This window comes from Trachinotus anak, unplaced genomic scaffold (assembly GCF_046630095.1).
Source record: "Trachinotus anak isolate AG129_WGS33_773 ecotype Australia unplaced genomic scaffold, CSIRO_AGI_Tana_v1 ptg000028l, whole genome shotgun sequence".
Lineage (NCBI taxonomy): Eukaryota > Metazoa > Chordata > Actinopteri > Carangiformes > Carangidae > Trachinotus > Trachinotus anak.
This window is the reverse complement of record NW_027273879.1, coordinates 21,521,200-21,546,411: the sequence shown is the minus strand read 5'-3', so window position 1 is coordinate 21,546,411 and position 25,212 is coordinate 21,521,200. Positions and strand designations below refer to the sequence as shown.

At 39.6% G+C, this 25,212-nt stretch overlaps 1 protein-coding gene across 5 annotated transcripts in view; it reads right to left on the bottom strand.

Moving 5' to 3' along the window:
* Positions 1-25,212, bottom strand: part of dcc (DCC netrin 1 receptor) — a 273,002-nt gene that overhangs the window by 37,446 nt on the left and 210,344 nt on the right. For all 5 annotated transcript variants that reach the window (XM_071465819.1, XM_071465820.1, XM_071465822.1 and 2 more), the window contains 7 exons: positions 24,177-24,284; positions 23,232-23,426; positions 23,073-23,105; positions 18,639-18,704; positions 10,041-10,203; positions 8,185-8,408; positions 7,562-7,678 (listed from right to left, as the gene is read on the bottom strand). In XM_071465819.1, the coding sequence (XP_071321920.1) occupies positions 7,562-7,678; positions 8,185-8,408; positions 10,041-10,203; positions 18,639-18,704; positions 23,073-23,105; positions 23,232-23,426; positions 24,177-24,284 (906 nt within the window). The remainder of the gene's footprint in view (positions 1-7,561; positions 7,679-8,184; positions 8,409-10,040; positions 10,204-18,638; positions 18,705-23,072; positions 23,106-23,231; positions 23,427-24,176; positions 24,285-25,212) is intronic.

Here is a 25,212-nt window from a genome sequence, read left to right as displayed (position 1 = left end):
ACAGTAACATGTTTTTATTGACTAAAGAACTAAAGAAAAAGATACTAAAATCATGTAATTGAGTCTTGCAGCATTGCTCATAAAACAAGAGATGTGAGATATATCCCCCTGAGCAGTGCAGAAAAATAGAATAGGTGTTCATACCACCCAACCCTGAGAGTCAGGCTCACAGAGGGTAAACTAGGCGATACAACAGAGATTGCAGCAGTCAGTAAAGCAGTCAGCCAGAGCAGAGATGAGGAAAAACAGTCAGCAAAGCAGGCAGAGTTCATATTGTGACCTTGAGAGGAAACTGCAGGGATTCAAACTCACTAAGACTGATTACACTGCCTCAGGTACACAATACACACACACACACACACACACACACACACACACACACACACACACACACATCAACTCTTTCTCTTCATGCTTGTTAACCCTAGAACACTAACGTTAAAATTAGTAACACCATCACTAACGTTGGGTGAAAATCACCTGAACGCATGCCTCTTGAAAAAACCATAGATGGGAGGAGGGAAGCAAACATACCATTAATGACATCAATGAGCAGCCTGAAGCTACCCAAGGACCCATGCAACTCAGACAGCAGCAACACAATGAAAATCACATGACAAGAATCGTGTGGGTGAAAATCACCCGACGTTAGTGTTCTAGGGTTAAGAAGATAAGAGGCACTCCTATGAGTGTCTTGCTGTGTGTTTTTTGAATGCATATCCAGTCTAGTCTATGCTTGAGCTGCCTTCAGCACTGTGTTTGCTAATGGTAATAAACTGTATGTTTCTAAATTGTTTAGGGAGAAAAACCAAAGTACAGATTTGCAAACTGTCAAACTGTCTCTACCTGCTGCAGCTATAGGAATATTTTGCACCGCTCAGTGAAATCAGGTCCAGTGATCCTGCTGTAATGAACTCAGTGACGCATACTGGACACGCTGTGTCAGATGGTGTTCTCCAACACACCTCTGGTTCTTCTCTTTCATTCTGTCTGACCACTGTTAGGAGTTGACAGCTACGTTAATGTTGTAGATACATCACTTTTCTCAGCAGGGGGAGGATGGAAGATGGAAGATGAAATCAAATCAATCTGTTTTTACACCAATTTAAAGTTCTATCTATACTTTATGTTTGTTTAATCTGAAAGACCTTTATAAAGAGTTCTGAACTGGAACTATGTCTCGCTGGGCTGGTAACTTCCTGTAGCTCTGTTGTAACGCATGGGGTATCAGCCCTTCATCAGCCATCACAGTGAAGTGTAAAAATACAATTCATGTCATAGTTACACACATAAAGCATCACTTGTTACATACAGGTGAAAACAGTGCTTTTAATTAGAATTTAATGTGTTCTTTCAGACTTGTGTGAGATGTCACAACAGAAAAGTACAGCAGCAAAGAGTCACTGGTATTAAGCCTGTGAGGTCTGTTTCATGTCATATACTATGGCACGCACTGGCTGCACTGGGGCTCTGTCACGTCTCCGCCATTTGTTTTTCTTCCAAATGAATTCTAAGTGACTGACAGAAAGACGACAGGGGTGGGGTGGGGAGGTGGTTTCTGCCTCCTGCTCTCTCTTTTTGAACCACAGGGTCTAATTCTACTAAACCCTGATCAATTCCAATATTGATTGGAAAGTATTGATAATTTGGGTGAAGCAAGGCTGTGGTCAGCAGCTTTAGGTGGTGTGTGTGTGTGTGTGTGTGTGTGTGTGTGTGTGTGTGTGTGTGTGTGTGTGTGTGTGTGTTATTTACTTTGTTTGTGCTGTGATCATTTAAAGGGAGGCAGGGTTTGATTACAGCAGCGAGATGACCAGAGATGAGCAAGTCTGATCAATGCTATTATTGATCAAGACTATTGATGACTTTGGTGCAGTGAGGTAGCGAACTACAGGTTAATGGAGATTTGTGTGTGTGTGTGTGTGTGTGTGTGTGTGAGAGAGAGAGAAAATGACATAGTGAGAAAAAAATGAACAGACAATGACAAAAATAATAACACAAAACTAGAAAATAGATGAGGAAGACAAAGAAATAAATGAACAAAGAAAAATAGCAAACAAAAGAAGAGACGAACAAAACTTAAGAAAGATAATTTTAAAAAGACAGATAACAGAGAGGATAGAAGAATAAGCAGAGAAACTGAGATGACAGAGAGAAAAACCAGAAATGATAAAAAAGCACAAGCAGACTGAGATGAACCTGAAACAGACTGATAGAAAGAGACGCAGAGAAAAGGAAACCAGATAGGAGACACACAGAGATAAAAACAGAAGGTAGATAAAGAGATCACAAGGTCTGTTGTCTGCAGAGCAGAGATGTGGCAGCCAGATAAAAATGTCAAGAGGAGGCTTCAGAGGAAACAGAGAGAAACAGTTCAGACCCTACAGGACTTTAGAAATTAATGCATATTCAACTAATCCCCCATTACCTCCAAGAGGTTGCTATTCTGTCAAATTCTCACAAAAGTCAAATCAGAAGAATTCATGGGATTTGTGTCTGACTTAGTATCTTTTCCCTTAGATCCATTTCTGGGGTAAATGAAGTGAAATTGTCACTACATTTGGTGACAGTTTCATCTATGGAAGAACACCGCAAGGATTTCTGAAATCAGGTCTAAACTAGTCATTGTGGAATTCAAAGGTCATAATTTTGACAGTTTCAAATTCATTTAAAAGCCAGAAATGAAAACGTCAGTGATACTCAGTATGATTAAAAGTGAAAGAAGTGTGATTAAGAAGGTTAAGGTCATCTGCATATAGTGAAACTTTAAGGCCTGTACCACTTTTTCTTATCTGCCTTCCCTCAATTATGTATAATGTAATAATTTGGACTGAAGCAATACAGCAAATAGTAATGCTGACGCTAGACATCATTAGCTGGCTTTCTGTCAGGACCTCTGCTGTAGGATTATGATATGACATTTGTTTCAAAACCCATATTATACAAGCAACAGCAATGGCCACTGAAAATGGTCAAAGCAGCTTTTTCATTTCAAATAAATCAATTTAAAATGTATCTAAAATAATATGTTAAATAAATAAAAAGACGATGTTTTTAAATATAAGGAAGGTTTGTAACACTTTTCAGAAGCTTAAAATTTGGAGTTTGAGTTTTGTTGTTTTTTACAAACCTACATTTACACATACAGTATAGAGCTATTAACACATTATCACACTGTTTTCCAGTTCTTTGCTTTTTTATTTTAAAGGGTAATTTATTATTTGTGTATAATATCAATTCCATTTTTGTTTAACCTTTTGTATGATCTATCCATAATTTATTTTATGATATCTAAGCTATAAAAAAAAAAGTTCCAGATTACAAAACACATTTTTCATTAACGTCCATATTAACCAAAAATCTCTGTATGAACAAAAGCTGTTCATGAAAACTGAAAAGACACTGACTGATGATGTCTTTTTCCTTTAATGACACATTTCTTTTAACAGGAAATAAAAATATTCTTTTGGTGATCTCTTCACAGTTTATTGTTGTACTAATTAGCAGCATACTACCAATTGTAGGTATAATGGTTGATTGTTGTACCGCCCATTTTGTTGTGTTTAACAGGCAAATTTCAGTAAAGCAAAGCAGTAAAACCACACAGCCACAGCCAAGATGCACAAAAATATGAGGGAGGAGACAGAACAAGTCTTCTTGACCACACCTTTGTCTAAAACATGAAACAAACTTGGATAGAGAACAGACTAAAATAGAGGACAGGCCTGTGTGTGGGCAGAGGAAGCCTGAAGGGTTTTCCTGTTTAACTGTGACCCACATATCACACACACACATTTATGTAAAAACACAGGAGTGAATGTCACACGGCAGAAGAACTGATCAGTCACTTGCTGACTCACACTCTCCAGAAATAACCACTTTGTGTTGTGTGGCAGCATCAGCTTGTTACAACTGCAGTTAACAACCACAACAGGAAAGAAGAAGAATAAAAAGGCAGAGAGAGAGAGGGGGAGAGAGAGAGAGAGAGAGAGGTGTGGGTAGAGTAATTAGATAATCTGCTTCTGCAGAAAACTGGTTCATGGATGTCATGTGGTGTCACTGAGACTGCAGGTGCTGCTCATCAGTCTGTTGGTGAATTACAGCAGGTTTACACAGATGGATCTGTTTACAGTCAGCTACAACCACCATGAACTCCAGCCACAGTGTGTCAGCACAGTGTTAAAGAGATGAAAGAAGTGTGACGGAGCCACAGTTAGCGTGCTCATATAACTGTGAAACACACAGAATGATGGAGCTAATCAGGGTGATGTAAATGAAACAGTGCAACAGGAGTAAACAAGGTTTGACAGAGTCCTCGGGGGCAGACAGAGCCAACAGGAGTGAGATGTAGTTAAAGGGTGTATGGTGTAAATGACAGAAGTGTGACAGCATTGAAGAGTGTGTGGTGCCACTGTTATTAGGCTAAAATGATTCATTTTTTTCTCATCCAGATAAGTTAGTTCCTTGAACACATATAGAAGATTGATTTGTTAATGTTATGTGCTCTTATTTTGAAAAAAAGGCAACATGAGTAAAGAGGTGAAACCTTGATGAGCACTGACTGGCTGAGAGCTGATCATGTGACTGCAGTTACAAGTGACAACACTCACTCCCAACTTGTCACATACACATGTCGTTTTTTTCTGTGCAGGGCAGAGCTGTCTCCTACAAATCATGTTTTTGTACAACTAAACTGCAACAGCAAATACGTTTTGGATTGCAAACACTGTCCTGCTCATTTTAAGATGGAGAACACCAGGAGTCAACTCTCCTGTATAATCTCAGTTGAAAAAGTGCTTTAAACACAGCAGATGTCTCGTTTCCACTGATGCCAAAAAGGACAAGAGACTATAGTTTTCCTACAAACAGAAAAAATGGCCACAAACGCTGTTGACACAATTTTTCAGAACAAAACTGAACGTTTGTCTGATGTTAGCCGTTACAGTCCAGTGTCTTCCTGACATTAAACTGATGTGCAGTGCCTTCTGGTTGAAAACAGGCCAACTTTTCTGCTCTCTTTGATCATAACGTCAGCTGTTACAGAGAAGACAAATGCATATGTTGGCAGTGTTAGTTTTTTCAGCTGGTTCATATTTAACCTCAGTGCTCAGATTAAAGGTCCATGTTGGTTGTTGGCATATTTAGTCGACCTCATCCTTTATGTTTTCGGTCGATTATTCAGAAAGCAGCTTTGTAGAGAGGCTGTCTGGTTGAGTGTGATTAATTTAAGCAATACATCCAGGCATGAAACAAAAACAAGTCTGGAAAAATGCAACAACATCAGCAAATCCAATGCAATTCAACTGTAACAGTATACTGTAAGTCAGTTATTGCTATGGACTTCACTTTGACAACACAACCTCTGAGAATCCAGGTAAAAAACCTAAAATAGATCCCACCCCTGTAATGTTCCATTTTTTTCAGGACTGTGCCCGAAAGGTGTTGATTTTGTTGATCGGCCATACAGGTAGTGTTGTGCTACACTGTTATACTCTTATGGGAAGTTTGTAGAATAGGCTGAGCGCTACTATTTAAATACATTTGTAAAGAAAACATGTGGAACCTCCACTGCTGCCTTGAGTAGTTGGCTGAATATGACTTTTTAAGTAGCCTGACATTGTGTAACATCTAAACATTAGGTTAACACAAACCACATTCTTTTCCTAAACCTAACTGTGGACTGTCCCACAACTTTGTTTATTATTGTTAGTATATCGACAAAGGCCTGGTACATCTCCCACTGCTCCGCTCCCACAGCCTGCTTCACTGTTACCATGGGGATGATACGTCTGCCGCTGATATGCTCCTGTGGGTCATATCCAAGAGACCTAGGTGGGTGTTGAAGTTGGAGGACCTCTCTTGTCTGTTGCTGGGACTGAATATGGTTGGGTACTGTTTTTATTTATCACATTAGGTGATGATAGAACAGGCGACGATTCACAGCTGTTCACTCCAGTCTGATCTGAAACCTCACATGTGACTGAGCATCACCAGAATCACTGCTGGAGTCAGACACAGGCTTCAAACAGACACACACACACACACACACACACACACACACACGCACACACACAATCTATGAGCCCATTCACACACTGTAAATTGAAACGTAATGAGGGTTTAAAGTAACACTTCACTCTCACTTTCTCACACCCTTTCTTCTCTCTCTTCCTCTCTCTCTCTCTCCCATCTTCCACTGCACCTTTCCTCACTCTCTCTCTCTCTCTCTCTCTCTCTCTTTGCCTTTCCCCTGCTCATCCTCCTGTCCTCATTCGCTTGTCCCTTAGATCTACTCCCTCTTCCCTCTGTCTTCTGAGTCAGTCTGAGGGAACATACAGACTAATTATCTGTACCAGAAAGTGTGTGTGAGTGTGTCATTTTCAGTGTGTGTGTGCGTGTTCTCTCTCCCCTCAATTTTGCATCTGTCTTTGCATGAAAGACTTTTTACATCCTACCTCCCAGAGAAAGACAGAAAGGAAGAGAGAGATAAGCCGTCTGGCCATCACTGTCACCCTGAGACAGGCCACTCTGCAGCACAGCAGGGTTGTTAAACCCTAACCCTGATGCTGGGTTGGGTCCTGGGTTCAGGACTCTGTGTGGTTATTTCATGAGGATCTGTGGACTTATTTAGGGCACAAAACTCTTACTTACTTTCTTGCTGAGAAATTGATTAACACCATTCTTATGTGTGTATGCTAAAGACTGTGCTAAGTGGTTAGCTTAGTTTAGCACAAAGACTGAAAACAGGTGGAGCCAGCTAACCCGGCTCTGTCTAAAGGTAACAAATTTCACTTACAGGACCATTTAGGGTCGAACTGAAATAGTCATTCCCACCCTGTTCACCTAAAACCATCAGACTGCTACTTTTGTTGGCTAACCCTATTTGTTGATGTATTTGTTATCCAGATTACAAGATGCAAACATTTGTGATAAGTAGCTTGTCTGAATCCTGTGTTAGAAGTTATTCTATAGCTGTGGGTCGCTGATATAATTCCTCCACAAAGATGTAAGACAAGCAGACGGTGTACTGCCTTCAGGACACTGGGTCACATTGCAATTAGCTACTTTGCTGTCCATGCTCAGTAAATAGCAATGGCAATGGCAAATAACATGGCAAACGTGTCATTTATTTTGCAGCATTTACTGTGTCTGTGGTGGAACCTCTCTCTTGTTTATTCTCTCCCTCTCTGCTCCACCTTTCCTTTTCCTCTCACCATGACGACTTTCACCACACATTTCACTAGGCAACTTGTTTAAAATATCCACCACTGGTATCGGCACCTCTATAGCTCAAGGATTAAGATATTATATCTTTCTCCCTAAGGTGTAAAAACAACAGTTCTCCTTTTATGTATCAGATTTTTTCTTGGAACCAGTGAAGAAAGTTACAAAGAGAACAATTTCTCCACTTTCATTTGCTCGATAAAAACGGGCTGAGCTGATTGCATCATCCATGATTGATTAAAAAAAACATCCCCAAAGTAAGAGAAACAATATATCTGAAGTTAAAAGAAGTAAAAAAAAAAAAGTTAAAGGAATTTACACACAGGGTTGTGTCACTTACGTGTGTTGCTTGGTTGTGAATCCATAGGAATCATCATTTTGCCTCGTGTCCCCCTCCTGGCGGCCAGGGAGCGCTCCAGAGTGGAGATGCTGCTGGAGGCCTCGTCGCCATCCGCTCCTGCAACAGCAAAACATTCAAATACTGAAATGTTTCAAGCATTTCATAATTTACATTTGTTCTGGTTGTCAAAAGAGAATTGACTAAATGAGCTCAGCTCACAGTTTTCCGCTGGAAGAAATTATTTATATAGTTTTACATTTGTTTTTTTTAATTAATGATGAATCAGGATTCATCACACTACTAATTACATCAAGGCTCATAATGAGTTTAATTAATCAGTTAGCACCACAGAAATGAAGAAAGAAGAATTATGTAGTGTGCAAAAACAGCATATCTAATCTTACCCTCTACACATTTTGGAGTTTTGGAATGAAAACATCTGCAAGGAGTATGCTCGAAAAAACTAAACTTTAGTTTGTATTCAAAAGCGTACTATTGCATTACAACGTCAATAAAACAGGATGAAAAGTGAGTGAAATCAACTCAATACAAAAGTGGTTTCATCGATAACATTTAAATTACAAATCACTGGGAAAATGAATGAATGGAAATCTGTCCTGTACCCGAGTGGCTGCTCTTGCTGCCAATCTGGCTCTCTGATTGGCTGTGTGCAACCTGGGGGAGGTCCTGGCAGGCCTGGATGGGTGAATCATGTCCAGATGGGGCAACGCTGGGAGCTTTCTCCATGTTTTTCATCTCCATTTCCTCGTGATGGATCCAGAGGTCAGGAGGTCGCAGGTCCTTCTGACTGCCCTTCCTCTTACTAGCACTGTGGCTCGCTCTTTTCCTGCACAGAGGATGAGAGAGACGCAGGTAAGATGGTGTGCAGGTAAGACAGAAGGACAGACTCAGTGACTAAAGTTATGGACATCACAATGAACTACGTGTAGACTGATATTGGAGTCATGCTTCCAAGGCAACCCTTCAAATCCCAGCAGAACATAAATACTCCTGTTCATCTGTGCAAAAATGTGCTTCCAACATAAAACCGTTTGCTTTGCTCATTTATACAACAGGAAGACAGTGATAAAAACAGCTGGATGGAGATGATGATGATTTCTATAGCTTCTGCTCTGCACTGAAACCTTACAATACTGTCTCAGACCTGATGAAATCAAGAATAAAAGTACAATAATTCCCAGTGGAATAGAAAACAATGTCAGCTGAAAAGAAAAATCAAGTACTGGGTTTCAGAATAACAACATCTCAAATGCCATGAACTGGATTATAAGCTCATTTTGACTGAAACAATAAGTCAGTTCAAAGCTAGAGACCATCTTGTGATGGAATCACACCAGCCGTAAAGTTTCATGTTTGTATCTTGCACAGTTCTGATACTGTTGTGCTGAAAATATCTGTCCACAGCCCGGCAGACATATAAACACAAAGTACTGTGGTAGTTCCTGCTAATAGGTGTCTCCAGGACCACAGTTTGCCATGACTTTTATTATAAAATAATATCAGCTGAAGCTTTTTCTGAACTGAAACACTATTTTTATTCTATTTCTGGTTGGAATATTTAGTAGTTTTCCCAACCTGAATATGAGGAAGTAAAGCTTAACTCTGTACACTGTATCAAAGCTGTTTTAAGTTCCTGCTGTGACAACAGTATATCCAACCATTGCTGCTTCGCATTAAAAGCATTCAGCTGGTGAAACAAGTGGTGGGTTTTATTGTTGAGCAGCAACAGGAAATGCAATGTTTTTCTCCACTGTGATTAATGCTGTCCACCATCAATCAATCAATCAATCAATCAATCAACCAACCAATCAATCAATCAATCAATCAATCAATCAATCAATCAATCAATCAATCAATCAATCAGTGTGTGTGTGTGTGTGTGTGTGTGTGTGTGTGTGTGTGTGTGTGTATCTGACTGCTCTGACCCTCTGAGGCTGTATTCTAATCTTCCATCTGACTTATCCAACATGTGCAGTGCACTGTCAGCTCACTCAATGTATCTGCTCTGTGCACCTGCTTATGTAGACACATATTATCTTGATAATGTTCCTTAATATAACAATGAAATACTGTGCCATTGACTTCAGACCAGGTTTTTGTTGGTCAGTCATGCAATCACTTTTCACTGCCCACACCTTATTTTAAGACCAACACACCCATGGGTGCTCAGGTGGGCACAAGTGTATTAGCTTCTTAAACAACATGGGAGCTGAACGGAAAACGGTCGGAAACTAGCACAGACGCTTGCACTGTGCTTTGTGCCACTTTGTGTCGGGTGTGAGATAGCTTTTTTTTAAGCATTTTTCTTGTCAGCAAGTTACTTTTACTTTTTGGAAGGAATTAATGGAACAAGAGAGGGACAGATCATGGGACAGATCATGTACAGATCATTTACCATCTGCCCTGTTTCCCTGATGACTGTTTACTGCCATCACACAGACACAGAATGAAATCTTACTTCCTCTGCTGGGCGGAGGAGCGCCGGGTGCAGATGAGAACCACGATGACGACAACGACCACGGTGACGGCTCCCACGGAAACCACTATGATAACCAGGAGGTTACTGTTCTTTTGAGGTGTGGCACTGCCGTGAGGAGGACGCATCTGACCAATGGGAGACTCTGAAATACAAAACATGGAACAAAAAGTGGACATTGTCAGATCTGTGGTTCAAAACAAATTACAACAACTGTGCGTGATGTTTTGAATACAATTTTCATGTCTGAAAATTGATGGTTACTTCCAAATTAAAATTAAGAATAACAAATCACAGTCAACTTCACTGTGCAATTGACTTTTCATCTATTTTCATCTTTAAATTATTAGTAAATCTGAAAACATTTGATTTTACCTTTTTTTTGTGAACATGAAAGAGAAATTAAAGCCCAGTTTAAATTTCTTTTTAGGTTAAGGGTGAAATGAAAAGTCATCTTCAAATGCAATGATGGAAGTGTTCTGTGTGAGAGTATGAAAAAATCTATATTTTAAGTTTAATACAGGTTTCATTATAACTTTGCCAGTAACTATACATTTATAAAATTGAAAATTAAAATTAATTAAGCAGTTAAAATGATGAATATAATTAATTTAGTCAGACATCATATACACAGAAAAGGTAAATTACATTTCAATTTCAATTTTTCAACAATCCATTTTAGTGTTGGCTGCCTGACATCAGACAAAGAAAAAAGTGTTTTGAAAGACACTAAAAATAAAGCCCTATAGAATGAAACCCAGAGCGGTTTCACTGGACTGACAACAAAGCTGCTGCTGCTGCTGCTTTACCAATCAATACACACTGTGTGTGTGTGTGTGTGTGTGGGGGGGGGGGGGCTGAGTGTATGACAGGTGTAAAAGGAGAAAGGGGAATTGATGACACACTCTGTCATTCATTAACTCGACCTTGGAGCACAGAGAGAGAAAATAGGAAACACAGGAGGAGCATGAAGTCTGGATGAAGAGAAGACGGAAGTGTGTTAAAGAAGATGATAGAGAGAAGTAAGAGACAGAGAAAGGGCAGAATGGTGGGTGGCAGAGAAAGGGGGGGCGCAGGTAAGAAAGATTAAGAAAAATGTATGAGACAGTGAGCGAGAGGCACTTTGCCTCTTTCACTCTCTCTCTCTCTCTCTCTCTCTCATTCATTCGGTCATCTCTCTCAATGAAAATCACAATCCATCAAAGCTCACAACTGCAGCAGCGACCACAGTATCACCCCTTTCTTTTCTTTTCTTTTTTAAAATTTGATTTCATCCTCTTCCTTCTTAAAGCCTCTTCCCTTTTTCAAATCAAGTTTTGCTGCTGCTTGTGTTCATCTTGTCCCTACATTTGATCAAATATCTGACTAATGATGTGCAGCATGAAGGACTGACAGACTGTCTTATTGCTATACTAGTCATGGTGTGTTTTATTGTGTGTTTATCACAATATGATATCATAACAGAATAAGTTGTCTGTAGCCACTGAAAATATGTTAATGGAATATTTCTTCATTCAGAACTCAGAGTCACAGTGGAGACTCAAGTTACACTGCAGACAGTGAGGAATGCAAAGACCTCTACATTGGAGAAACAAAACAACCACTGCATAAATGCATGGCCCAACACAGGAGAGCTAACTCCTCAGGCTTGGACTCTGCTGTCCACTTACATCTTAAGGAGAAAGCCCACTCCTTTGAGGACAGCAAGGTTCACATCCTGGACAGAGAGGACAGGTGGTTCGAAAGAGGAGTGAAAGAAGCCATCTATGTGAAAGTAGAGAAACCATCCCTCAACAGGGGAGGAGGCCTCAGACACCACCTATCTCCAATTTACAATGCTGCCCTTTCATCCCTTCCCAGGAGATTCAACAATTTAACCTCAAAGAAAAACAACTGTTCACAAGTGGCATGTGACTCCAACGACTGTCGTTATAACACAATAGGGCTCTAACGAAGTCGAAAGCAACTCTCCACCAAGACAGTCACTCTAACGACTGTCGTTGGCACATGGAGCACAAAGGGAACCAAAGACATCATCAGCCTTGTGAAAGCCCCTCCCAGAGGTTAAAAATACCTGGGTCTCCACACCAGATAGTTGGACCAGTCCCAGCCTGGTCAGGTGTGAGAAAGAACTGATGAAGCCTCTTGGATGAGAGGTGAAACGTCTTCCTAGACAAATAACCAAGTCCAGTTGCTTTCGATTTAAAACTCCTTTGAGATACTATGACCTGGACAAATGAGAATATTCACAGGCTTGATGCTGGCATGTTTTTTTGACAGCTGAGCATTGCAAAACATTGCAAAACACTGACAGCACATTTGAGGTGCACCTGAGAGGGTGCTGCGTGTTTGTTCTGGGACTGCGCTTCATGACTGGCAACTGTGTCACTTTGTTCAGGGACCTGATGCCTGATGCCCCCCCAACAGAAGCTCCACTGGTGTGGCCAGCCCAGGTAGATAAAATCATTTGGTTTCAGTTTAGGTAACTCACCTGATTGAGCTGCATGTGCTGCAGTAACTGAGTGGGGGCTAAAGCCTTCTCTGTGCTCAGCAAGTGAAGTTTTTAGGAAACACTGATAAATTGTGGCATTGACCGATAGTCTGCATAGTGAGGCGTTTAGGGGACAGAAAACAACCTGGGCTACACGCTCCTGCTCTGAACTAGATGAGTTTCTGCACATTGGTCACATGCTGTGCCAAGCTGTGGGAAACACTGGAAATGAAAGCAGCAAATAATGAGTAGAGTCACATGCACGCCTTTCTTCCTACTCTGTTTCTACCCTGGGTTCAGACTGACGGTAAAACAGTTGTGTTGATGCTGAAAATCTGTGTAGGCCTACTTTTTTTCAACACACACAGCTGATCAAAAATTTCTAATGGAATCACTAATGAATCAGAGCAATAAGAAATATTGAACCTAACATTGCACCAAAGATCTTGTCAGGCCTCAAAAATGAAGACACGTGTTCCTTGAGAAGTGTTAAGCAGGCTGTCTGAACAGAGCAGGTACACCCGATATAAATATAATATAAATAATATAATGCTTTCTGACACATACTTAGCATGTCACAAAAGGAATACAGGGTGAGAACTTTCAACATTTCACTGTGGCTTTAATGACAGCTGATTTCCATGTAGCTGCTTCAGTTTCAGGGTTCTGGTATCATTCATGCTGGCTCACTGTCAAGATTTACTTGGAAACTTAAATAGAACTTAACTAGTCACTGTTAATGTCATTAGTAACATTAGTACTTTTACTTCTATGACCAGAGCTGTAGCTCCCAGATGACACAGAGGTCACGTCCTCTATATATTTTCTGGGAATTAGTGGGTTTTCATCCTACAGTTGTAGGAACATGTATATGGTGGGTAATTCACATTAAAGTTGACTTTTTTAATATCACTAATGCATTAGATAAATAAACAAATGATTCAGTTTTTCTGCACCTGAATTATTTTGAAAGAGCCATCCTGTTTGGAAATAAAACTCCAAGCCTTGATCCTGTAATTTCCTTAAAACTACCTGGGAAGTTTCCTAGAGAGAATTATGTACTCTGTACCAATTATAGGGAAAGTGGAGACATAAAAGGACAATTTATCATCAAAGTAAGGATGGTTTTGTTCCATAAATCTAAACCTTTTGGACTGTGACATACAAAAAAGAGATGACTACACTAAATAACAAGAGCAGTATCTGAGAGACAGGAAGTCAAAACTGACCCGTAAGCAAAATGTATGTTACTGATGATAACAGGAGCGTTAACAACCTCTGCTGAAATGCCCTTGAGTGAGGCACTGAACCCCCAGCGGCTCAGAGAGACCGTGTGGAATAAATCAGAAGCTCTCTGCAGCTTAAAGCCACAACAACATCAACAAATCAACAAGAGGGCAACAGGATGTGTGAAAATCCTCACAAAATCCAGAAATCCAGCAGGGAAACAAAGCTGATCAGCTACAAACAAACTCAACACAAACAATGCTTCAACGCCTGGTGTTTCCCACATCTTATATTTTAAATATTTATCTTTATAGACTGGCACTGGAGGGACAAATCAAACAAGTGGTCGAACACGTTCTCTGCAGAGAAACTAGAGGAAGAATCATCTGGGCTTTAAATTGAAAATTACACACAGCTGCCTGTCATACAGAACAATGGTTATATGTTGATCATATTATATTTTATTTTAAACATTCTCCAACCAGACTGGATGGGGGAGCCTTTCCTAACTACTAAAATCTCTTAAATGTCTCCTAAAGATGTTCAGAGATGCAGATGTTCTCCATCACGTTTGCACCAAACAAGATGGCTAGTATATAAAACCATACTAACACTGGTGTGCTGTCAGGGCAAGCAAGGGAAGCAGTGCTTCACAGTTAAAGCTAAAAATAGACATCAGAATGATACTAAGGTGGAAGTGATGTCTCTCCTTACACCTGATCTCAGAAAAGCTTTCTGGCCCATCAAGGATCTGGTGCCTGTTTGCAATCATCATGTAAGTTAGCAGCAGGGTATTGTCCCTGTAAGCTAGCCTGCCCTCCAGCCATTGTGTCTGTCATTTCTGTCATTTTCGTGGGTGTGACCGCGTCCCGTTGACAAAGGCTGGACAGGAGCTTAATTTGGAGGTTTGCACATTGAGGATAATCCTGGGATCTTTGACTGGTGATTAGCTACAGCCAAAGTGTGCTTGTCAAGCTGTCCTTGACTCAGCTTCTACAGTTCTGAGATCAGTAATGACACTGCCTCATCATACGCATGTGCAGACATGTGTGGAACCTAAACTTGCAGATTACGCATTAAGAGGCAGCAGTAGCAAGGAAACGAGGAAATTACACAAATTTATATTCTTTGTGTAAGATCTGCAGTAAGTTTGAGAAGTTTGAGACAGAACATTGTTACAGGAGGAGAGCAGCTCCTTTCAGGAAGAGATCAGTACGTAGGTTGTGTGTGTAACGGGCAAGAGGGAGAGAGGCAGAGCGTTAGCTCGTTAGTTAACAGTCAGCAGTGTAGCTGTGAATGTAGCAGTGTAATGTTTGTGCACTTTAGGCTGTTTAACAGGAAATAAAAGCTACGACTCCTCAAGACTGAAGTTGCCACGTCTCTAAACTTCAGCTACAGTCCAGATGATGAGTCAGGAAGATTAACAACACTGAGGCTGGAAAATACAGGATTCTACACTGTCACTGGAGTGTGTCACTGTTACCATAGAAGCGATTTTTAGAAATTTTTCTGGTTTATGCCTGGTGAGAGCCTGGTGTGTCCTTCGTGTGTCCCTGGTTTGTACCTGGTGTGTCCCTGGTTTGTGCCAGACCTTGTGGTCACTTATATGTGTATGTATAAAAGTAAACAAATAATAAATGACATGACAACATGACAATTGTGAAGCTTTTCTTGTAACGTTAGATATGATACACAGAGGAAAATGTCTTTTTAGCTACTTAAGTGAAGCCTTAGGGGGATATGAGGGTTAATGTCTTCTATTAAAACTATTTTGCACCAAAAGTTTCTGTTGCTTAGAGCTGAGATATTTTTAACTTTAATTGCATTGTGCTCTGAGCGGTATGATGCTCTCAGCCCTGTCAGCAGCCAACATCACCTTCTCTGGAGAAAATGAGGAGAAACTGAAAACAACTTAAGTGATTCTGGAGCCAGCCCTCCTGCTCAGATACTGTCACTGGATCACCTCAGTACAGGCTATGAACACAGAGAGCTATGGAGCTGTGACCTGATGGTAAAACTCTGTGGTGAATCTTCTCTTAGGTCATTCTTCAGTGAGAGGAAGCTCTGCGACGTAAAGGACGCGTTACAGATGAAATACCGTTGAGCTGATAAAGGAGGCTCTGCCCTCTACAACCCACCATAAAGCCGGAGGGCGGAGGTCAGAGGGGGCAGATTTCTGATTGCATCCAGCAGCAGCAGCAACAGTGCCAACAAAATGTTAAGAGTCCATCTTCACACACACACACTCGCTCACAGACACACACGCACACGTGCTTCACCATCCTCCAGTGAGACACTGAATCACTTCCAGCTACAGACCCTGACCTCTGACCTCTTCTGTGGAGGACGGGGAACTGGACAGTTTTTCTTCCAGCAGAAATGAGAGGAGACAGATACAGTTAACTATAGCTTCAGCTTCAGCAGTAGATTTGGTTTTATTAATAGTAGCAATAGTATTGGCACAGTATATAGTGTGGTATTGTTATAATTAATATTAGCGTTAGCATAAGTATTACCATAGAATTACAATTTGTATGAATTGTCATTCAGTTTTAGCACTGGCATTAACATTAGCATTGTGTTAATAAGTATTATCTTTAGTATTAACATTAGTGTGTGATTAGTATTAACCTTTCTGCAATTATGTGCCTTGATTACACTGTTAGAATTTGTATAATGGTTAGCTTTAGATTTAACATTAGTTTCTGTTATTAATAGCAGTAGGCTAGTATTATCATAAGCATATTTCTATTACAACAAGTACTATTAACATTAATTTTAGCATTACCATAGGAATTACCATTAGCATTTGTGTGTATATTAAAATTACTATTGCATTAGCATGAGTATTAGCTTTACCTTTAAATTTGCATTCTGTAAATGGTGTTATTAGTATTGGCTTGAGGAATACAATAAGCATTAACATCAGAATTACTGAATGTATTAACATGTTGGTGGCAGAATCTGTATCAGTGTTAGCATGTGTATAACCAGCTTTAACTTTAGCATCACCTGTGTAAAAATAGTTGAAGTACTAGCACAATTTTTAGTACTATTAGCAAAGAGTGCTGCAGGAATAAGCCCAAAACCTGGAAATATTTAGCATTTTAGCACTTACACTTCCCTCCCAAAGTGTTTGGGTTTTTGAATGGGTTTTTGATTATGGTGAAGTTAGGTCTGTGGTTAAGACAAGCTCAAGACATTTTTACATTTTATTCTACAACATAAAATACATCAGTAAATACCACAGTCATAATTTCCTTTAAGCTTTTACATCTCTTAAAAAAGGCAGGTTGATGACAAGCCGCAAAATGAGACTACAGAGATTGTAAGGGATGTTAAACATCATCATGCTGAACAAAAAAACTGATGTACTCACCAGTCCACCTTTACAGCCTTGTTGTGTTGATACTAGGCCTTTTCTTTGTAGAAGAGGTCAGAGCTAAATCAAACTACAAGTTGAAAGTTTAGTGGTGGTGAAGTTGAAGTCATGTGGCTGTGGTGTAGTTCCTTTATATCCTAATATTAGGTTTTTACTTCAGCTGATTGCATTTAACCTTTAAAAATCATAAAAGATGTGCTCATTTGTGAAGATTATCCTGCTGAAAAGGCTGTGTTAACGTTTGTTAGTCACAGAGCTTACTTTCTGCAATAATCTAAAAGGTTGGCCTTCAAAAATACATGATCCCTGCAAGATTCTATTAATGTGAGCATTAGCATTAAATCAATATTTTGTTAGCATTTGCATCAACAGCAACACTTGTGACTAACAATTAACAATTTGCTTTTGCATTATTATTAGTTTGTATCATAGGCAGCAGCAGTATAGTGTATTTCATTTGCATTTGTGTAACTATCATAGCTTTACAGGACTGGTATTATCATTGTCATTATAATTACTGTGAATTTTAGGATAAAAAATAGCATTGGCATAGTATTACCTTTGTATTAAACTATTATATTATAATATTATATTATTATAATTATTATCATTACCAGTAATGGTGGTTTTACTACTAACATTGCCAATCCCATCAGTATGAGTATTATAAAAGTAAAATTTGAATTATTACACTGCTAAAATTAGTAACAATCGGAGAATTACACTTTCTTTAGTGATTATTAGTAGTTGTTAAGGATGCATACATCAAAATATGATCTAACTATGAATACTCACATAAAGAACAAATCCATCTATTTGAGAGATTTTCTCTTATACTGTAAATATGTGTAGTGTAATGCTTTAATAAGAATTTTAATCTTCAGATATTTGCTATTAAAGTTTGATACTGTTACCAACTGTATTTTTGTATTATTAAAAACTAGAGGCTCACATTTTCCTATTACTGTCTGACAGCAAATCAATATTAACAATTCTGTTGTTGCTTCTGTCATTATATTAAAAACTACAGCTGCTCTAGCTGAAGATTGATATGCTACCACACTCTTTAAATGCTATTTCTCCATAAAGATGATTATTTTCTCTGACTGACTGGTTGATGGTAAGATACCTGGTTGGTGGTGATTCAGCAACAAACTGTTTTTGTAACTTAGCAATGTGTAGCTGCTTCTCAGGATGCAGCAAGTCATTAAAGTAAGTTTAGACATAAGAGCTGAGTGATCAAAGAAAACTGCTGTTCTGATGATGCTGCAGAATCTCACACACACACAAACACACACACACGCATGCACACACGCACACGCACGCACGCACGCACGCACGCACGCACGCACGCACGCACGCACGCACGCACGCACCTCCCATTTTGTATTGTGTCCAATAATAATCTAAATGTTATTCTACTTTCTGACAGTCAGATTCAGTCACGGTGAAGAAGAGTGTGTGTCTGTGTGTGTGCTACCATTGATGCTGCTCTTGTCAATGAGATTGGTGTCAGACGGCCAGTAGGTATGGTCTCCACCTCGACCTGGAAGACAAAAGAGAGGAAGAGAGAGAAGCTCAGAGTCATTCTACAAGTGTAAGGGATCAGACAGATATTGGTTCTTTATTAGGAAATAAGTTATTTTAAATGGTACATTTAAACACACATGCATGTCATAGGTGTGCTGTTTGTGTGTGTGCTGTTGTTATCCAAAGAAACATTCAAGTGTCCTGCAAACTCTGTAGACACACAGAGCTGGCAGTAGCAGCAACACCAGCCAGTGTGAACACACGTGCGAGCTGCAGTGGTTCAGACGCAGCTGCCAAGCACACGCAACGCAGGCAGTGTGTTCCTGCCATTACTTGCTTTTGTTCTTAGCATTAGAGTTTATTTCGTGTCTATTGTTAAGTGGCTTTCTCATCTGAGCGACCACGGTATAGAACATCTGTATTTTCTTATGCAAATTGTACAAAGTACAAATTCTAAAAAGTTGGGACTCTGTGTAAAATGTAAATAAAAACAGAATCTGATGATGTGCAAATCATGTAAACAAATATTTAACTGAAAACAGAACAAAGACAACATATCAAATGTTGAAACTGAGAAATGTTATTGTTTTATGAAAAATATTTGATCAATTTGAATTGAATAAATCAAAACACCTTTTTAAAAAGTTGGGACAGGGTCATACTTACCACTGTGTTTAACACTCTGTAAACGTCTGGGAGCTCAGGAGATCAGCTGCTGGAGTTTTGACAGTGAAATGTTTCAGGATTTCAGCTGCTCAACAGTTCAGGGTCTCCTTTGTTGTATTTTTAGTTAGAACCTGAAAATCACGACCATCCAACCGTCCTGGTTTTCTGCCTTGTCCCTCACAGAGATTTCTCTGGATTCTCTGAATCTTTTAATGATATTATGAACTGTAGAGGCTGAAATTCACAAATTCTTTGCAGTTTTACATTGAGGAACATTATTTTTAAACTGTTGCACTATTTGTCCACACAGTCTTTCACAGAGTGGTGAACCTCTCCCCATCTTCACTACACAGAGACTCTGCCTCTCTGTGTTATTTTTTTGTATTACACAACTATTCCATTTGTTCTGTTTTCAGTTAAATATTTGTTTGCATGATTTGCACATCATCACATTCAGTTTTATTTACAGTCCCAACTTTTTTGGAAACAGGGTTGTATCTAATTGATTAATATTCATTTAAAATTATATTAAAAATGTTTCTGGCAGGTATTCTTTGTTTTTGTTCCTCCAGTTGAAAGAACAGCAGGTGTGCCTTTAAGTGAATTTGGAACATTGGAGGATTGTTGATTTGAAGAGGATGTCAGAAGCAGGTCATCACAGAGGATGTCAGAGAACAGAGTGTGGAAACTGATGTGAGAGATTTTCAGAATCTCAACAGCGTTGCTCCCATCAGGAAACTCAATCTAAAGACCTCAACATCTCAAATTCACTTAAAGCCAGATATAATACATAATTCTCCCTCACTTTAAAGATAAAAGCAGTTTTTTTCTTCACTCACCATCCAGCAGCAGCTGTGGTGATTTTTGGTCCCGTAGAACATAAAACAGATTTGATTCTTTCTTGCAGTTTGAAGTTATAGAGACCAGTATGATTAAAGCCGCCTGGCTTTGTGTGTGTGTTAAACAGTGTGTAAATCTATGTGTGAGCTAGTGAATGAATGTGTTTAGAGTGGAAGCTCCACAGTAACAGGGTTGAACATCAATTTTCCCTTCCCCCCAACAACACCTCTGATTTATATGGAGAGGGACCGCAGTGCACACGCTTGCATGCACATATACACACACGCACAACTGTCAGTGACAAACGGCACCATTTAACACGCTGACACTGAAGCTGAGTCTCTCTGGTTCAGCGTCCAAACACCTGAATCTCTTCACTGTGGTTAAGTCCAGCTGCACCGAACACATCTGTCGACAGCAGTGATTCCCATATCACCTCTGTATATTACACTGACGTATGTACTGGAATCTGTTTGGACTTTTTGCCCTGACAATAGCTAAGAACTGAAAAATCCAAGCTTGTGTCAAATTATCAACAATGAAATCAAGCTAACTTTTCACCTACAAGGTACAGGACATGTGCCATGTGGACCTGGGTTAAAGACTCAGATTATCTTGTTGGGCAATAGAAGATTCTCCGTGTGTTGATGCAAACCATTCAGTCCCTGTATATCACCACTTTGGTCCAGACTGAAATATCTCAACAACTTTGAGCTGAATTTTCATGAAACTCTTCTAGCATCACTGACAGGTCAAAATGTTCACCTATTTTCTGGCATATGGAAACATCTACTCCATGGATTGGTACAGAATTTTGCACAGACATTCATGGTTGAAGTCCAGCATGCACTGGGGCAATTAGCAGGTGTCTGATATGGGCATTAAATGATACAACACTCCGTGATGATTTCTGTGCAGTTTCGGTTACTGAGAATCTGTTTCAGAATGATGCTAACTCTCATTACACTTTCAATTCAAAGGTTTTGAAACAGGGATCAAATTAAACATTAAAGCTACAAAATGACCCATCATGTTCTCTGAGCTGCTGCAAGATTTCAAAGTTTCTTGAAGCACAGTGAAAAAGTTTTGAGTGTTCATTAGCATCGTGTCCCCTTCTGCCTGCTGTTTGCTGCAGCTGATGAACAGAAGCAGGGAACAGAGCGTTAATTATGTCTGAGTTAATTTGATGAACTTAAATATGGTAAACAGCTCTTTTCCGTCGCCTCTCATATGTCTGCATTAATAATTACAACACTTTCGTCTTGCCCTCTCCCTCGCTCTCCTTTTATTTCTCTCTCACGGAAGAAAATGATTTTTGCCACGCAGTGAACAAACGACTTTCCCTCAGCTTGATGAGTCGGGGCTGTTTGCATAAAGTGAAAAATAAATTCAATTAAAAAGAAAACTGAGTGACTTCCTGCGTTTTCACATTTTTCTTCTCTGTCTCTTTCTCACATTGAATGACTTCTCATTAGTGTATATGAGACTAACAATGCTGAAATTTCAGCCATCATCACACCAGGCTTATCCTTCTTTCATCTCTCTTTCATTCTCTACTACATTTTTCAACCTTCTCTCCTGTTTTCTCTTTCCTATCCGCCTTCACCTCCTCGACTCTCTTTCTCTCATCCTGCTTCCCTTCATTTTTCTTTTCCTCCTGAATAATTTTCCACAGAACAGTGATTGAGAAATTTAAGTCAAGTCAAGGTTTTTGTTGGCAAAAAATTACATTGACAGTTGATGTGGATTTGCATTAAATTTCTGAAAGACTGACTAACTGAGAATCTCACAGACAAGTGTGAAATTACAATCAACCATGTTACTAGTTTTAGCCTAATTTACCTATTGGCAAATAACCTTTGAGCCATAAATCATAGAGGACAAATTATTATCATTTTTTGTTGTTGCATCTTTTCCAACATATTTCACCCAATCATCACCAAACTTGGTACAGAACAAATTTCAGTGGTTGTTAAAGGTTTCTGTATGACAGCCACTAAATGATCACTTTCATTTTACAATATAAATATAACTTTAAAATGACTGTAGAATGTCAAGTCAAGTTATCATTGACTTAATAGACTAATAAACTTCAACAGTATTTGCATGTTTATGGTTTTAAATCTTCAGTATCAATTTGACAAGGTTGGCATGACTCAATCAGAACAGGGTTTATCTGAAACACTGGGAGCACTGGGAGCACTGGGCCATCAGTGGGGGCTGAACTGGCACATAAAACATTCAACCTTTGAATCAGTGGAATTTCCTGCTGTAATTTGTTCATGAATATGTGAAGCAATTCAAGATTCATCTGCTTATGTGAAGCAACATTAACAATCTGGTCAACATGTCCCCTCACATCTCACATCACACATTTCCTTCAAGGTCAAAACACACAGGTGAGTAAAGGTATGAAGAAAAGATGATCAGACAGAGATGATCTGATGATCAGAAAGATGAAAGTGAAGCTGATAACACATTTAGAAGAACTGGTAATTGTAAAAGTACTGATTACTGGAGCTTATTTGGAGATAATTTGAATATCAGACAGAATTTGCAGATAAGTCGACTTGAATTACAGACGATCTAAAGATATGAGATGTATATGAGGGGACAGTTTGTAGATCAAAGTTAATTAGAGGATTTGAAGATTTGAAGCTGTGAACTGTTACAGACACAATGATTTAAGATTAAAAATGGTTTGATGATAACTGGAAAATTAGTTGAAGAAATTATTGATGGGTGACACGATGACAGATTTCTGTAAAACTGTAGATCAATCGAGGTGATGCTTCAAATTCTCTCACACACACACACACACACACACACACACACACACACACACATACACACACAGAGCAGGTAAAAAAAAGCCTACCTTGATCATTGGCCATCTTGTCTGGATGTTCCACTGAAAGAGCAACAGAGAGAGTCAGAAAACTTATGAAATATAAAACACAGGAATGCATTCACAGATAGAGCAGGTCTTGATCTTCAGGCACACACACACAACATGCACACACACACTATGACAGACCTTTGGCCGTCCTGAAGTGGGCAGGCTCAGACAGTGGGCCGACTCCTTTGGCGTTCTTGGCCTGAATCCTAAAGTAATAAACTGTGTCGAGGTTCAGATCGACCACCTGATGGGTCAGCCGGTCGCCGCTGATTGCCTCCATCACCCAGTCGTCTATCGGCATGTTCTTATCCAGTGTGTAGTACAGGATGTAACCTGTTAAAAATGAAATCATACTCTTATTATGCAGAGTGCAGCAGAGGATGATGTCTTGAGACAGGAATATGTAAAAATCTGAAGTTTAAAAATACATCAGCATGCTCTTATTCTGTTTGTAGGAAAAATGTGTAGGGAATAAGATTCAGCTCATTCACATCAGTGCAAAATGCAGTAAAAAAATCCCATATTCCCATTTAAGGTGTTATATAAAATTGGGAGCTGTGAAGAAATACACTTGTTGTAATATAAGACCAGAGAAGATATAAAGTTTCATTTCAGAATAAAGACAGACAGACATTTAGAAGTAAACGTTGTATAAAATCTAAGACAAAAAAATGAAAGTATAAATTCTAAAAATATTTGATCTGTGTGTGTGTTGTGCTGCTTTGTGCTGTTATCCCTGCAGGGAGTGTTTGATTCGTCCTCTGGGATGCTGCAGGAGCAGGAGAGCTCGTTTAAACAGATGGGTTTACAGTTGGGTTGATCGCCCAGGGGAAGAGAGAGAGAACAATGGAAGAAAGTGTGTGTGTGTTGGATACACAGGATGCTCTGGATACATAGAGTGATGACTGAATTCTTGTATGCTATGTTAACATGTGTTGTGTTATGTTAATATTGTAAGAAAATAATTTTTGCTCCACTTTCTGACTTTTGACAGATAATTAATCTGAAAACTGAAGAATAATCAGCAGCTTCACTGAAGATCAAAATACCCAGTGCATTTGAGGTGTCTGTATGATCACTCACCTGTGATTCGTCCGTTAGCCTCCATCGGCGGTTGCCAGCTGATTAAAATGGCGCGGGGTCGACCCTCACGACTGATTACCGTCAAGTCTTTTGGGGCGGAGCTTGGAGCTGAATTATGGATACACAGGAAGAAGAGGCGACAAAAGGGTTGTGAGGGACGGTAGAATGAGATGATGGGGACATTACCTTCAGTTTCTGCATATCAGTGTTCAGAAGTTCATTTGAGTACTAAGTAATACAGAAAGCAGACGTCATAACCTCTGCCTATGGTAAAACACAACCGGTCCCTGGGTCCTGAAGTTCCTGAGCTCACAATAATGTCACTGTAGTTAAGGTTGTCTGTGGATTTGAGATGACTTTCAGTAATCTGTTTGAACTTGAGAATTGTGCCGAAGGGAATTTCTGTCACTTTCCTGAACTGCCCTGTTGTGTCACTCCAGTTGTGAGAATGTCAAGCACTCACAACCAGCACTCAGGTTTTTTGCTCTCCTCACCCTCACCCACACCCAAGCACTAATATCAGTGGCCAGTCTCTTTCATTATAAGAATCAGTACGGGAGTCGGCTCTGAAAAACGACCGGTCAGCCAGTACTGATGTTGAAAACCTGCACTTCTCATAAATGCAGAGGACGGTCTCAGGAACATACACTGTGCACACACCTGCTGGGGAAAGTAGTGGTTCCAGCACTCATAACTGAAACAATCCCAGCTATCTTCAGTTTATAATCAATGCTACTGAGTGGTTGATTAATCAGCTCAATCTGCACCACTAAAATAATGGTGTTAACTGAAGAACACAGTTTGGATTCAAATGAGACATCAACCTCCTCCAAAAAAAAAAAAAAGACACAAAATTATTGTGGACACCCACACAGGGTTGCTTAAGTATTTTGGGGTGTCAGACCAGATATATGTCGCACTTGCAAACAGCATATTTTGGTATTTCATTTGAAGGACTTGTTGGTACTTTAGAATATTAGCTCCTGGAAGAGGTCATGTGATTGTAAGCACTTAGCAAAATTGTCAAAATACGTAA